The sequence below is a fragment of the Nelumbo lutea genome, chromosome 2 (genome assembly GCF_056320005.1).
Source record: "Nelumbo lutea isolate HS-2025 chromosome 2, American lotus-T2T, whole genome shotgun sequence".
NCBI classification, from domain to species: domain Eukaryota; kingdom Viridiplantae; phylum Streptophyta; class Magnoliopsida; order Proteales; family Nelumbonaceae; genus Nelumbo; species Nelumbo lutea.
The window spans coordinates 32735059-32749507 of record NC_142685.1 but is presented as its reverse complement, the minus strand read 5'-3'; the positions used below and the strand labels follow the sequence as shown (position 1 = coordinate 32749507).

General features: G+C 38.8%; 1 protein-coding gene across 1 annotated transcript in view; it reads right to left on the bottom strand.

Moving 5' to 3' along the window:
* Positions 1-14449, bottom strand: part of NRPC1 (nuclear RNA polymerase C1) — a 95009-nt gene that overhangs the window by 69366 nt on the left and 11194 nt on the right. Inside the window, exons 6-12 of the mRNA XM_088972286.1 lie at positions 13628-13830; positions 13383-13495; positions 13132-13231; positions 757-972; positions 513-661; positions 282-423; positions 48-188 (exon numbers count right to left, since the gene is read on the bottom strand). Of these exons, the coding sequence (XP_088828412.1) occupies positions 48-188; positions 282-423; positions 513-661; positions 757-972; positions 13132-13231; positions 13383-13495; positions 13628-13830 (1064 nt within the window). The remainder of the gene's footprint in view (positions 1-47; positions 189-281; positions 424-512; positions 662-756; positions 973-13131; positions 13232-13382; positions 13496-13627; positions 13831-14449) is intronic.

Sequence of the window (14449 nt, the reverse complement as noted above, 5' to 3'; positions counted from 1 at the left end):
ATGAACAGGCAAACAAATATACAAAAATGAAAGTTTACAGCACTTACCCCCATCAGCATAAGAGCCTCTGTGCGAGCCTCTTCTGTTTGAGGAACATGCATATTCATTTCATCACCATCAAAGTCTGCATTATATGGATTGCAAACAGATTCATTGAATCTCAATGTTCTCCAAGGCATTATTCTTGCCTACAAGCAAGGAATTAAAAGAAGTAAATAGAAAAGGTAGAAAAGGAAAGAGGACATCATAAAAGGAATACAAATTGTACTGACTGAAGTTACCCTGTGGGACATGATAGACATCCTGTGCAAGCTAGGTTGTCGGTTGAAAAGAACAATGTCACCATCTTCCAAATGGCGCTCAACTATGTAACCATACTTGAGCTCATCAGCTGCACGCTTTCTGGCGGAAAACCTCAAGTTCCTGTAGAATCACATAGGCAAACAACTATTGTAATTCAAAAAGACAACAACAGGGGAACAAGGGAACAGACAGAATGTACTATAACTTACATAATGCTACCATCAGGGTATCTAATAAAATTTGCCCCAGGGTACTTCTGAGACCCATTGCGAACACATTGCCTCAATTTCTCTATATTATGATGGGAAACACGTTCAGGATATGTTAAGATTTGAGCCATTAATATGGGAATTGCTACCTAAAATGAATGAAACGCCCATTTAAGAAACCAAACAGTGGCAGGAAAGAATTGACAAAATGAAATTCAACCATATCTTTCAAGCAGTAGCCAACCTCTGTGATTTTCAGATTAGGGTCGGGGGAGATAACTGTTCTGCCAGTATATTCAACACGTTTCCCAGATAAGTTCCCACGAAAGCGCCCCTGCTTCCCTTTGAGCCGCTGAACAAACCCACGCAATGGCTTGGAAGGCTGCATGCTTGTTGGAATACCACGTACATCACTATTTATATATTGTGCAACCTCAATCTGAAGTTGATCCCAGTCCAGCTGGAAAGAAAAATTCATCATGAGCACCACATGACCAAGCAGATGGATTCTTCTTGGGTAGGAAAACACATGGAATAAAACTACTAGAATTCAATTTATAAATTGAGACTCTTTCAAAATAAGAATTCCAGTGAGATTTCTACTTTAATGGCAGCCAGTTCCTCTTTTGGCACAAAAAGAACGAGAATTTATTCATCAAAAAAATAAAAGATTACAAAGCATAAGCTATGAGTGATGAGATATCACTCAAAACGAGAAACAAAAAACATAGATATACAAAAAATGCATAACAAACAAAATACATCACCAATTCCCCCCAAATTCGAATGTCCATTACATTCCAAAACCCAGAACCAAAAGATTCTTCGTTGTTCCCCTCAAAATCTAGGAGAATCAATTCCGTTCCATAATCCTATTGCAAATTCAAGAAGCTAATCAGTCATGATTAGTACTTAGAAAACCAGATCAGACCAGTTCAACCATGGCCCAGGCCCCTGGCCGGTTCAGTCATACCCTAAAAGCAAGATCTCATAAAAAACCGTTTGACTAGCCGATTTAACCGAAACACCAGTGAAATAGTTCCAGTTTCATAAAACCACCTAGGTCACTAAATGAATGGAAATTCCAAAATGCTAGTGCCAAGACTTGAAGCCATGGCCTTTTATTTATGTGTAACATCTTGTTACCATTAGTCCATTTCTTTATTTGTGTTCACTTTTGCCTCTTTAATGTATATGCTGCTTTCATACGCACGTATTTTAAAGAAAATGTGAGATGAGAGGCTTGAACCCTAGTCATTTGCTTTAAAAATTAAGGAACTAACCATCTATCCACCATATTCAATTGTGATATCATTCGTAAAATATATTTATATATAGTATTTATGTCACCCACAATATATATGTATATAAAGGTTACATCATTACGGTTTGACCTCGGCTGAACCTCTCCCTTTTCCGGTTATAAGTCTGGTATGGTTCTATGAACATTGGTCATGAGCCTTTTTTTACTGGAAATGGCAACTTTTATTGAATTTGTAAAAGGAAACATACAATGTCAACCACTCACGGCATGAGTGTTGACCCCATATTGTATCCCAAGATTTACAGTACAACCCAAAAAAGATTTTCCTTTAAGTCCCCTGCTTGAATTAGTAAAAGGAAACATACAATGTCAACCACTCACAGCATGAGTGTTGACCCCATATTTTATCCCAAGATTTACAGTACAGGCCAAAAAAGATTTTCCTTTAAGTCCCCTGCTTTGCCAAAGCATTGGCCACACTATTGGCTGACCTCCTTGTCCAAATAAATATTACTCCAGCTTCCATTGCTAAGCAAAAAATCTCCCTCATTTGCTGTCTAAAAGTCCACCCCCAGACTTTTTGCCTGCAGCCATCCTATTAATAGCTTAGAGTCTCCCACCACCTCATAGTTTTGGAAATCCCATTGCTTAGCCAGCCTCAAACCTTGGAAGTAGGGCCATAGTTGCCAATGCGACACCTAGGCGACTAGGCGCTTTTCAAAGATCACCTTGCCCAAACACCAGGAAAAAAATGTGAGGTGCATGCTTAGGGGGCTGAAATAAATATATAATATATAATATTTATTAAATAAAAACAAATATATAATATATAATATTTTATTGGTTGTTTTAGTTTTTATAATAGAACCTGTTGCATGTTATCATTTTTTTGTTGTGAGAAAAGTAAAAACAAAATTAATCCTCGAGGGATTCACTTTGACAAAAGAATCAAACCAAGGAAGAGGAGAGAACAACAGCCCTCCATCGTTCCCCCACAGTCCTCTAAGTCAAGGTGAGCTAATCAGCTTCTTCTTCATTTTGCTCTCTGTTTCCTGGTTTAAAACAGTGGTTACACCCCATTTTTCTCCTCTTCCATTTTGTATCTTTTCCCCAAGTTTTTTTAATCATTTTATTGGACTAAAACTGGGCCTCTGCCCCTTCTTTTGTTCTTAAATTTCTTGTATGTTTTTGGCTTTTTTTTTCCCATTACTGGTGTCTGAAACAAGGGTCGGGCTCCACCCCCATCTTTTGTTCTTAATTTCTTGCTTTTGTTCAGCTTTTCTTTCTCACAATTGGTGTCTGAAACAGGGGGTCGACCCCTTCTTTTCTTCTTCATATTTCTTCTTTAATTTAATATTTTTTCACCAGCTTTTCTGGGTCTAGAACAGGGGCTCTGCCCCCTACTTTTCTTCTTTATCTTCTTGTTTTATTTTAGTATTTGTTCCCTATGTTCTGTTGATCTAAAATAAGGGTTCCGCTCCCTTCAGTTCTTTTAAGTTCTAACTTCTAATTTTGTAAGTTGCAACTCTAATATATTGTTTTGCCTACTTGAAGACACTTTTAGAAACACAAGCATAAATGTGCATAATACATAAAATCAAAACAAACTAGCTCAGAAGGGGTAGAAATCCATCAGCTTCTTATTTTTAAATTTCATCGCCTAGGCAAGAGCTAGGAACCTAGGCGCCCCATGGTTGCCTAGCATCACCTTGACGCCTTGAAAACTATGAGTAGGGCCGTACTCTCAGCTCTTAAAGAATCCCTGACACCTATTGGGCCAGAGCACAGTGCTATCAGCCTGCCCTCCCAGTCTCTGAATACTCCCCCAACTCCTGAGGGTCCCAGATTGCCCAAAGAACTTCCACCAAAGTTCAATTTTATCCTTTGATGTGCTGCTGGTAACCATTGAAGCTGAACCACATCCTTAGTAGTTGAAAGGTTTGTAACTGTCCAGCCTCTAAAAATGTCCTCAACTGAATAATCTTTGAATAATTCAGCTGATTTCAGCCAATGTATGACTTTTATAAGTATGCTATCAATGACTTGTTCCTTGGGCTTTTCTTTCCCTTGGAAAATTCTGTTATTTCTCTCTTCCCAAAATGACCAAAGGACAGCAGATCTCATGGCTCTCCACATCAACCTACCTCTATTCTCTGGTAATCTAAAGAAGCTTGGTTCAAAAAGGGTTGCCACATCAGGAGGGGTCCACTTACAGGCAAACAGAGAAGAAAACCAATTCCAAACAAAAGAAGAAAAAGGACAAGATAATAAAAGATGTGTAATTATCTCACAACTCTCACCACAGCCCAAACAAAGACAACAAACATGAGGGTAAAGGCAGCAAATGTGGTCTTTTTTAATAGTTTATCCAAAGTGTTGATTTTCTGGAGTATCACCTCCCAACAAAAAGCTCTTATTCTTTTTTTTGGGAAAAGGTAAAGTAAATTTATTCAGACAGAAAAGGAGAACAATACAACAAAACCCAGGCCAAAAAGACTGCCTGAGCACAAATCAGTTACAGACTCATCCAAGACTGAGAACCAAACAAGTGATCCAAATTCTGATGCTTAAACTCCTTAGTAACCGACCCCCAAGAGATCAACTTCTCAACAGCTCTCTGCACTAACTCTTCAGAGATTTTAGCTCTAGTACAGAAAATTCTATCATTTCTCTCAGCCCAAATAGACCACAAAACAGCTGCAGGAATGGTCTTCCACACTAATTTTCCTTTCTTGTTGAGGCCTTCAACTCTCCAACAGTACAGCAGATCCTTGACTGATCTTGGCATAACCCAGCTAATACCTAGAGCTTTCAGAAATGTCCCCATACCACGGAGGAAGTGGGGCAGTGAATGCACAGGTCTTTAGTTTCTGAAAAATAATTAAAGAACCACACAGACCACAGGAGGGGTCCAGAATCTGAATGCCACGTCTCTCCAGATTGGCTCTAGTCAAACATTTATCAAGAGCCACTGTCCAAACAAGGAAGTTAGCCTTGGAGGGGCTAATTGGATTCCAAGTCTGATTTGCAGGAAAATCCAATTGACCTGAATTGTTCAGCTTGAGGACCAAGGATTTAACAGAGAACCAACTATCTGAATTCCATTTCCAGCTCCATTCATCCTCCAGATTCATATCTATCTTCTGATTTTGAAGAAGCCCCAACAGCTCCACAAACTCCTCCAGTTCCCAATCAAACAGACTTCTTCTGCAAAGGGGGGTCCAAATAAGGGTACCTCCAGAAAAATTATAATTCTCAGCTATTGATGAGTCTTGATTAACAGAGCATTGGAAAAGAAGAGGGAAAGCATCTGCCAAAGGGCCCTCCATGCACCAGGGGTCCTTCCAGAACTTTATTCTATCTCCTTTACCCACCTTAAGACTGATCCCTTCAAAGAGGGTAGGAAGATTCTTCGTTATGCCTGTCCAAAAATCCCTTATCTTTAGAGGTACAGGGTTACACCAAACTTCCTGTGGGAAAAGAGCCTGTAATGTTAGAAGACTGAAGAAGGGCAGAGAAGAAGGAAGAACATGTAAAATAGCCAAAGGATGACACCGACCAAATTCTACTGTCCAAACAAGAATGATCCAGGAACACTATATTGAGAAGGGAAATGAGTTCATCTACTAACCCCATTTCAGACTACCTTAACCCTATCCTTGGGGAAAGGGAATAGATAAACGGAAATCTATCTTTAAGAGAGGAATCCCCAAGCCAAACATCTTCCCGAAATGGCACTTTATTATCTACACAAGCAACATACCTGATATATGGAAGAAAGGAAGGCAATAAACCATGGGTTGCTTTCCAAGGAGAAGACCAAGATGCCCTAGTGTCAAGCCCAACATCCAAACCAAATATCTTCACAATCACCTTATGCCATAGATTATCTTGTTCCAGGGGGAATCTCCACAACCATTTTCCCAACAGTGTTATGTTCCTTACTTTACTATTCCCTATCCCTAGGCCCTGGCTATCCCTACTTCTAGACACTATCTCCCACTTCACTAGGTGATCTTTCTTTGTATCCCCCTGTTCCCACAAGAAGCCCCTCATTAATTTCTCTTATTGGTTGCCACTTAACACTTTATGGGGATCCTGAAAGTATATAAATAGTAGACTGGCAGATTAGTCAAAGTTGACTTTATTAGTGTTATCCTTCCCCCTGAAGAGATGTAATTTCTTTTCCACCCTGCCAGTCTTTTGTGAATCTTTCCACAACTAGATACCAAAAGCTATCAGAGTTTGGGTCCCCCCACCCCCAAAGGTAGTCCCAAGTATAGTATCATCCTGTCCCTACCTCACACCCCAACAACCTAGCAAGGTTTTCTACCTCCTCTCTCTCTCTTTATTTATTCCCACTATGCAGCTCTTGCCCCAATTCACCTTAAGGTTAGAAACCCTCTCAAAGTGAGTCATTAGCCTCTGTAGATGAGTTAGTTCTTCCCTTTCCCCTTCACAAAAAATAACAATATCATCTGCAAATTGTAAATGTGTAAGCACCACCTCTTCCCTTCCAACTATCCATCTTTTTATTAGATTAGAAACATCAATCCTTGAGATCAAATCACTCGAACTCAACGCATATAAAACTATAAGTAAAGAGGAAAGGGGATCACCTTGTCAAAGGCCCCTTCTAGTCGGAAAGAAGTCTCTAGCTACTCCATTGACTAGTATGGAATATTGACAGGAGGACATATAACCCTTTATCCACTTGCATCATTTCACTCAAAACTCTCAACCTTAAAACTTCTACCAAAAAGTCCTAATCCACCAAGTCGTAGGTTTTTTCCAAATCCAATTTGCAGACCAAGCCTTTTTCCTTTCCCCTCTTCTTAAAATCTACACATTCATTAGCAATGAGAATCTGATCAATTATTTGTCTCCCAAAAACAAAGGCCCCTTGGTTTGGAGAGATCAATGAGGGAAGCACTCTTTTGATCCTCTCAGCCAAAACCTTAGAGATGATTTTATACATGCTTCCAACAGGGCTTATGAGTCTAAAATCCCTTGGATGTATTGCATATGCTTTCATAGAGATCAAGGCTATAAAAGTTGCATTTGCCCCCAATTGAATTTTCCCCTTTCAAAATATTCTTCAAAACCTACCAAGGGCACAGCACCTACAATCTCCCAACAATCTTGGTAGGAAGCCATTATGAAACTATCTGAGCCCAGGGAGAAAACTGCCTCTTTTTATTTCTTGGACTTCAAAATTCTTCTCCAAATTATTCATCAAAAAAAAAAAATTCTTCTCCAAAGCATCAAGTCCCTAGGCCCTCTCCTCCACTCAAGATTATCTAAACTATTTCTAACTCTGCCTAGCAAAGCAAAGATGGCTTTGAAATGATCCACAAAGGCTTGTGCTATATCCATTTCCTTGGTTAGGAGTTGTCCATTCCACTCAATCTAAGAGATAATAACTCTTCTTTTCCTCCCATTTGCTACCAAGTGGAAAAAACCTATATTTCCATCACCTACCTATAACGATTGACATCTAGATTTCTGTAACTCTGCCTGGCAAAGCAAAGATGGCTTTGAAATGATCCACAAAGGCTTGTGCTATATCCATTTCCTTGGTTAGGAGTTGTCCATTCCACTCAATCTAAGAGATAATAATTCTTCTTTTCCTCCCATTTGCTACCAAGTGGAAAAAACCTATATTTCCATCACCTACCTATAACGATTGACATCTAGATTTCTGTCTCTAGCTGATTTGCTCTTTTTTCAAAATCTCTTCTAAGTCTTGTTTAAAGCTCCATCTTTCAGCTCTTTCTTCCACTCTTAATCCTCTCTCCCTTTCAAAACATCTAACTCCTCAATTATGTGTACTTCACCTCCTTATTCCACTCCTTAATTCTAGCCTTCAGTCACTGCAATTTCTTATAAAATTTGTACCCCTTCTAGCCTCAATTATGTACCTTTCATTGCTGCTAGTTCCTCCCAAAGACCTTCCCTCTCCCTATAATATGTGGGCTCGTACACATTTATTAGAACCCAGACTAGGCCATCTTCCTTTCTCTTCAATTTAATCAAAACTGAGAAATTTCCAATCAATTCTTCCAAGCACTCCAGGTCTTCATTTTTCCACAAATGATAATTTCCCCAGAAGATCCCCAAGATTGTGAATAGGCCCAGCCTATTCACTTAACTGTCCAAATCATCCTTACCCACCTTCTATCCAATTCTGTCAATTTTGATTCCTGAAGCAACACTATATGTCTATATTTGGCTTCTCCTTTCTCAAAAACTCTCTTATAACTCTTCTTTTTCTTGCATTTCCCAACCCCCCTACATTCCAACTTATTATCTTAATGTAAATTACATTAAATTTGACCCCTTACACTATCACCCCCCATACCTTACTTCTTTCTTTCCTTTCTTCCACAACTCCCTTTGTCATAATCTAATTCACACCTAAGCCTCCCCACCTCACTTAAACTTCTTTCCTTTCTTAATTAAACCTTCTATCTTCTTACTTGAGCCCTTCATTTTACTCAAGTATTCACTCCTTTTTTACTCTTTCCTTTCTTTTTGCACTTCCATGAGACTTTTCATGAGATTTATTCTTCTGTTCTTTTTTTATCAGCAAAGGAAGTTCTATAAAATCATGAGTTTAAAGTTAATACAATCAGGTTGGAGCTTTCCAACCAACCCCAATTACAAGGTGTTTACAAACTTGCCCAAAACAGTTGTTGTTTATAGACCCCTGTTTTACTAGTACATCTGCCATCCCATTAGCAATTCTTCTAACCCAGTCAAAAGGTGCATTGAACTCTCTTGCCAAGTATTCTATCTCCCTGAGTGCATGTCTGTAGATCCAAGGTGCTAAGTTAACTAGTTTCAAGTCTCATTCTGCTTCCAGGTGCTGAAATCCAAACTCTTTTGCCAATCTTAAACCTTGAAGCAGTGCCATTAATTTTGCTCTAATCAAATCTTCACATCCACTTGGTCCTGAGTACATTGCATCACCTTACCTGAGGACTCTCTAAATACACTTCTTGTGCCTTCCAATCTCAGATTCCCCGTCAAAATTCAGTTTTATTCTATTAGCTGCTGGAGGCTGAGGCATTCCATACCATGTTTACTAAAGTCTCTCTGAGCCTCTTTTTTGTCCAACTCCTCGATCCTTTTTGAAATCCTCTCTTTAGACTCCACTAACCTCCCAAATTCCTATTTATTCCAAACTTTGATCCTCTACACTCCCTTTCTCCCAGCATCAACTGTGCCCTCTACCCAACACATCTTTACCTTTTCCACAAAGGAAACCTCCAGCCACATGTTTTCAAATTTTAATGGAGCAGGACCTCCAATAGCAGCTTTCCTCTTAAGCTAATAGGGCAATGGTCAGAAATTACTCTAGGAAGTGCTCTAGAGACCAAGTTTCCCCAGTCAACCAAAAAAAGAAACCTATCCAATTTTGAACAAATAGGGTTTCCCTGGAAATTTGACCACGTGTAAATCAACTTGCAACAAGGGATGTTATTGTAGCTCAAAGGAATCCACCAGAGCATAAAATTTCTTCATACTAGTGGTTAAGCCTTGGTTTAGATTATTTGTCTTACGCATTAATTTTCCATAACTCCTAGCAAACTGAAAAAGGCACATAGCTCCACATTGTCTTTGCTTTTCTATTTCCATTTAAATCTGGCAAAGGAGCAAAGATTTTTGAGAAAATTTAACCAGAAATTATTAAGAAAAAAGGGGGGATCAAGGGGAGATATACAAAGCAGGGGGAGAACCCCTACAAGTTACAAAGGAAAAAGCTTGTCGCTATACGAAAGCTCCAAATACACACCAAATTTAGCTAGGCCATCGGCAGTACGATTGTGTTCCCTAGGAATCCAAACTAAATTAACATTCAAACCATCCAAAGAATCCCAAGCTTCAGTCAGATAACGATTCAGTCTCCAAGGGCCCCCCCTCTTTGTCTCTTAACCGCTTTATCGTATTTGCTGAATCACCTGCATTGATCAAATTCTGAATTCCCAAATTCTTTATTATCCTGATTCCGGTGAGAGCAGCCATCACTTCAGCCTTTGTGGAGTCAGCCCAGTCGATTGGACCACTAAAAGTCCAGCAAATGTTGCCCCTTTCGTCCCTTACTGTACCTCCAATACCAGCAAGGCCAGGATTACCTAATGCACAACCGTCAAAATTAAGGGTAATCACTCCTTCACTGATGGGTACAGGATGCCTCAAGGATGTTTGCTGGGGATGAGGGAGAAACAGAAAGGGGTGAATATCTCTGATAAAATCATTGACTGAAAGTCCTTTGAACAGGCTGAATTCACCTTCCAAAGGATGCAAATGTAGGTAATATCTGAGATTAATTCCTCCAAGGTTCTGCTTTTATTGTCAAAGATGTGGTTGTTTCTTTCGTCTCAAGCACCCCATAACACTGCATGTAGCACTGATTGCCAAAAGACTTTACCCCTTTTGCTTAGCCCTGTTCCTTGCCATTGATTGAATATGTCCATAATGTGTTTTGGAAAAGCCCAGCTATAACCTCCATATTCAAGAAGTGGGACCATAACCCTTTGAGTGAAACTACAGTGAAGAAGGATGTGATCTACTTTTATCCGGAAAAAAAAAAGGATGCGATCTGCAGATTCACCCTCGCTGAGACATAAAATACAAACATGAGAAGAAATGGACCGTCTTCCCAAAAGCTTTTCTGTAGGAGATCACAAGTATTAACTTTCTAGAGATAAGCTTCCCAAACAAAGAAGCAAATCCTTGAAGGGATGTGGCTACACCAAATTTTCTTGTAAGGAAAAGAGGAATGCTGATCATCAACAATCAAAGCCCTGAACATAGACTTAGAAGAGAATTCGCCATTTGGGTGAAGGGTCCATATTCAGGTGTCGGAATGAGAGGGGGATATGTAGGCATCTTTGAGGGTTTGGATTAAGGCTATTAAAACAGAAATCTTCGATTCCCTTAGGGGTCTTCTGAGGTGGAGGTTTAAAGAATTCTTGGCAGTTTGGTTTGGGAGGCAAGAAGAAATAGTGGCTTCTTGACCTAGGTTAAGGTTAAACAGCCTAGGGAAAGAGGCTTCCAGGGTAGATTCCCCCCACCAAAGATCTTTCCAGAATTTAATTTTAGAACCATTTCCCACTTTATACCTTATAAAAGGAAAGAAAGAAGTATGAATGGAACAGATACCTTTCCAAGGCTTTATAACCTTTATCCTGTTCAAATGGAGATTGCAATCCCACCCATTTAATTTTGTCCATATTTATTTGAGATGACAGTTGTCCAAAGAGCATTGGGTTCTTTCGAAAATCTCCAAAGCCATTTGCCTAGGAGAGAAGAATTTTTCTCTTTAAGCAGTCCAATACCCAAACCGCCTCCCTCTTTTGGTCTACATACTTGTTTCCAACTGACTAAACGGTTTCTCTTATCTCCACCACCTTCCCAAAGAAAGTTCCTTTGAAGCTTCTTAATCTGATTTCTAACTTTGGTCGGAATCTAGAAGACAGAAAGAAAGTAGATGGACAGATTTGATGAGGCCTTTAAGAGAGTAAGCCTACCCCCTTTTGAGAGATAACACTTTTTCCAAGTCGATAGTTTCTTCTCGCATTTCTCCATCACTAGTCTCCAGAAGTTAAGAGATTTTGAATTCCCTCCAAGAGGCATCCCAAGGTAGGTAATGGGGAGGTTCTCCTCTTTGCACCCCAACAAAGATTTGAAATTTTCTAGAAGTTCCACTTCCACCAAGTTAATAGCAATAATACTACTTTTGCAAAAATTAACTCTCAAACCAGTGAGAAGCTCGAAACATTCGACTACCATTTTAGTGTTTGTGATGTTGGTTGTGAAGGCATCCAAGAATAGGATTATGTCATCGGCGAACTGTAAGTGAGAGATGTGAATCTTATCTCTACCCACTTCAAAACCTTTCACCAAGTTGAGAAAAATTGACTTGTCAAAAAGATAGTTAAATATATCCATCACCAAAGTGAATAGTAATGGGGAAAGAGGGCAACCTTTCTACTCTTGATATGATCTTGTGAAACAATGCTGTCCAATGTCATTAAGTGGTTGAAATTTATTGGAGGTGATCAACTATGGGAAATTTGTAGGTGGTTTGGAACAAAACAAAAACTGTGAAAAGAAGAAATTTTAGAATCTGATGTCAACTAAAAAAATGTACTGGATCAATTCCAACACTTTCAGGCTGGAATTGCACATAACATATAAAATTACCAAAATATCCCTATTGTCGTGTCCCAGCCATATGGGGTCAACTACATGCATCTATCATGTTCTGCCATTCAACTCTATTCTGAAATGACTGATGCAATAGGGCTGGAACAAACTATCACAAGACAGAGAGAGAGAGAGAGGAGAAAGGGTAGAGGAACAGAAAAGAGAGAGAAAGCCCAAGGAATCACTCTAGGGTTTGTAGGAACCACTCCATACAGCAAATGTGCAAGAGAGCTCTAAAGAAATCTTCATTCATTCATTTTTTTTGAGCAAACATTAATTCATTCATTAGCTTCAAAAGGAAGAGAATACATCTATTTACAGAGTGACTTGTATGGCCCGGAATATTGTTCACCATGGTTACAAAAATGCCACTCCTTATCTTGTGCATCAAAAACACAATAACTTTCTATCTAATAATGCAAATAAACTGAAAATTGAAAGATAAGCCCTACTAAATTAAAGGAACAAGATGTTATAGCCCAGGCCCCACACAGGACTAGTTAAAATGACGAAAATATCCATACTGTCCAAATATACGAAAATACAGAAAATTTATGAAAATTCCAAATTTCATTCTTTAGCTCCTGCATTAATGACAATTCAAGATCCATGTTCATAAGAGTTGGGCAAAATTACTTAATGATAACTGCTTAATATGAGACATCCCTGCTTTATTCAGGCTTGAGACTGGAAAACAAACCCAACATTGATGGAGAACCTCTAATTCTCTCCATGAGTTTGATGTCGCTGGTCTTTTGGAAGCTCCCCATGATAAGCCAAAGGAGATTGATTCAATGAAGAATTTGTGAGGTTTCAAGGTGTGAAGAAGAAAGATAGGTCAAAGACAAGGAAGATAAAGTAAAACAAAGGATGAGAAGAAAGCAGTTCAGAATTAAGATTAGAGCTGCCACTTGGGCCCATCCAAAACATGCTTTTGCTGGGATTGAGCCTTGATTTTTGGGCTTTTATCTGGGATTAGGTCTAAAAATCAGGCTTGACCGCAAAACTCAGAAAACTTCCGCTTTTGACTCTCTCTTCTACATTGCTTCATGAAAAGATGTCCACATTACTATATAGGCCACAAAATTCAATAGCAAGATAAGTTAAAGGAGGAAACATGGTCAGAACACCCAATAGTACCAAGCATTTTGACTTCGGGTTGGCTCCTTGTAAGTCCTGTCGAAGAGGAGCATTCGCCCTGATAATAGCACTTAACTTAGAAGTAATGTCATCTTCATTGCTGCAAACAGAGGGAAATGGAAGCTCTATCACTCAATATTATATGAGAATATCATCTTTGAACTTTAATGTTGTGCATTTGTAATTTAATAATTGACATAACGAAGTAAAACATTTATCAAAAAAAAAATATGAAGATATGCCATGCCAACCTCATTGTTCCAGCATCCATAAAAACAGAGGGACGGATGGCTATAGGTGGTACTGCAATGTCTGTTATAATGAGTTTCTCAGGTCTATCATATAGATAAAGCAGTTCACAGTCCTGTGGCACAAGGCAAAAATAAATGAATATGAAAGGAAGGAAAATTAGGCCTGTAGTAATTCACAAGTCTTTAACATTTAAGGTATAAACAAAGCACTGTGGTCCCCAAAATCTAGTGTTACTAAGACCTACCTCATCCACCATTCTTTTGAAAAGTGCAAGAATTCTAACAGGGTTAAGAACGTGAACTACACGAAATGATGCCTTAGACTCCTTTTTGTGGGAAATCGCAGAACTACATTCCTCCAAACTCTCATCATTAACTTTTGAACGGTCATGAACAATACCCAATGTAGACCCAGTGCCTGAAATAGAGGCTCCTTTTTTAACAAAACCTGCAATACAACAAGTCAGATAAGTACAAAATAACTAAAAACTTTACATGCCCGATTAAAAACTTCCTCCACTACAATGCACATTGCAGATACAGACATTGTCACTAGTTCCATGTGTTTTATGGGTAGCACAAAATTGCTTTAAAAGTTCTTGCTTCCAAATCATGGGCATTCCAAGCAACCACTGATATCATAATTCACAAAGTAGAAGGAGGAAGAGGAAGAGGAGAAGAAGAAGAATGGCCATGACATAGAACAGGCAAGGGGCACTATGTCCTAGAATTTTTAGATTTGGTAGTAAGCTTTGTGCGATGAAAGGTGATTGAAGTGATTAACGATGAAGAATAGAGATTGAAAGCAAGTAAACAATTCGTTGCCACCAAAGAATGAGCAATAGATCAAAAGAAAGAGAAGAACTTTTGCTATCAAAGTAAACAGCAAAGAGATAGATCACTTACAAGAAGAAATAGGTGAGAAAAAGGAGAAACAATTCCTGGAAACAACTAAAACTTACAAAACCAAACTATATTTTATAAAGTCAACTCTTCTAAATTGCAATTACAATCTCAATTTGTATACTAAACATAAGAACTCTAATGTCTCTAACCCAAAACAACTT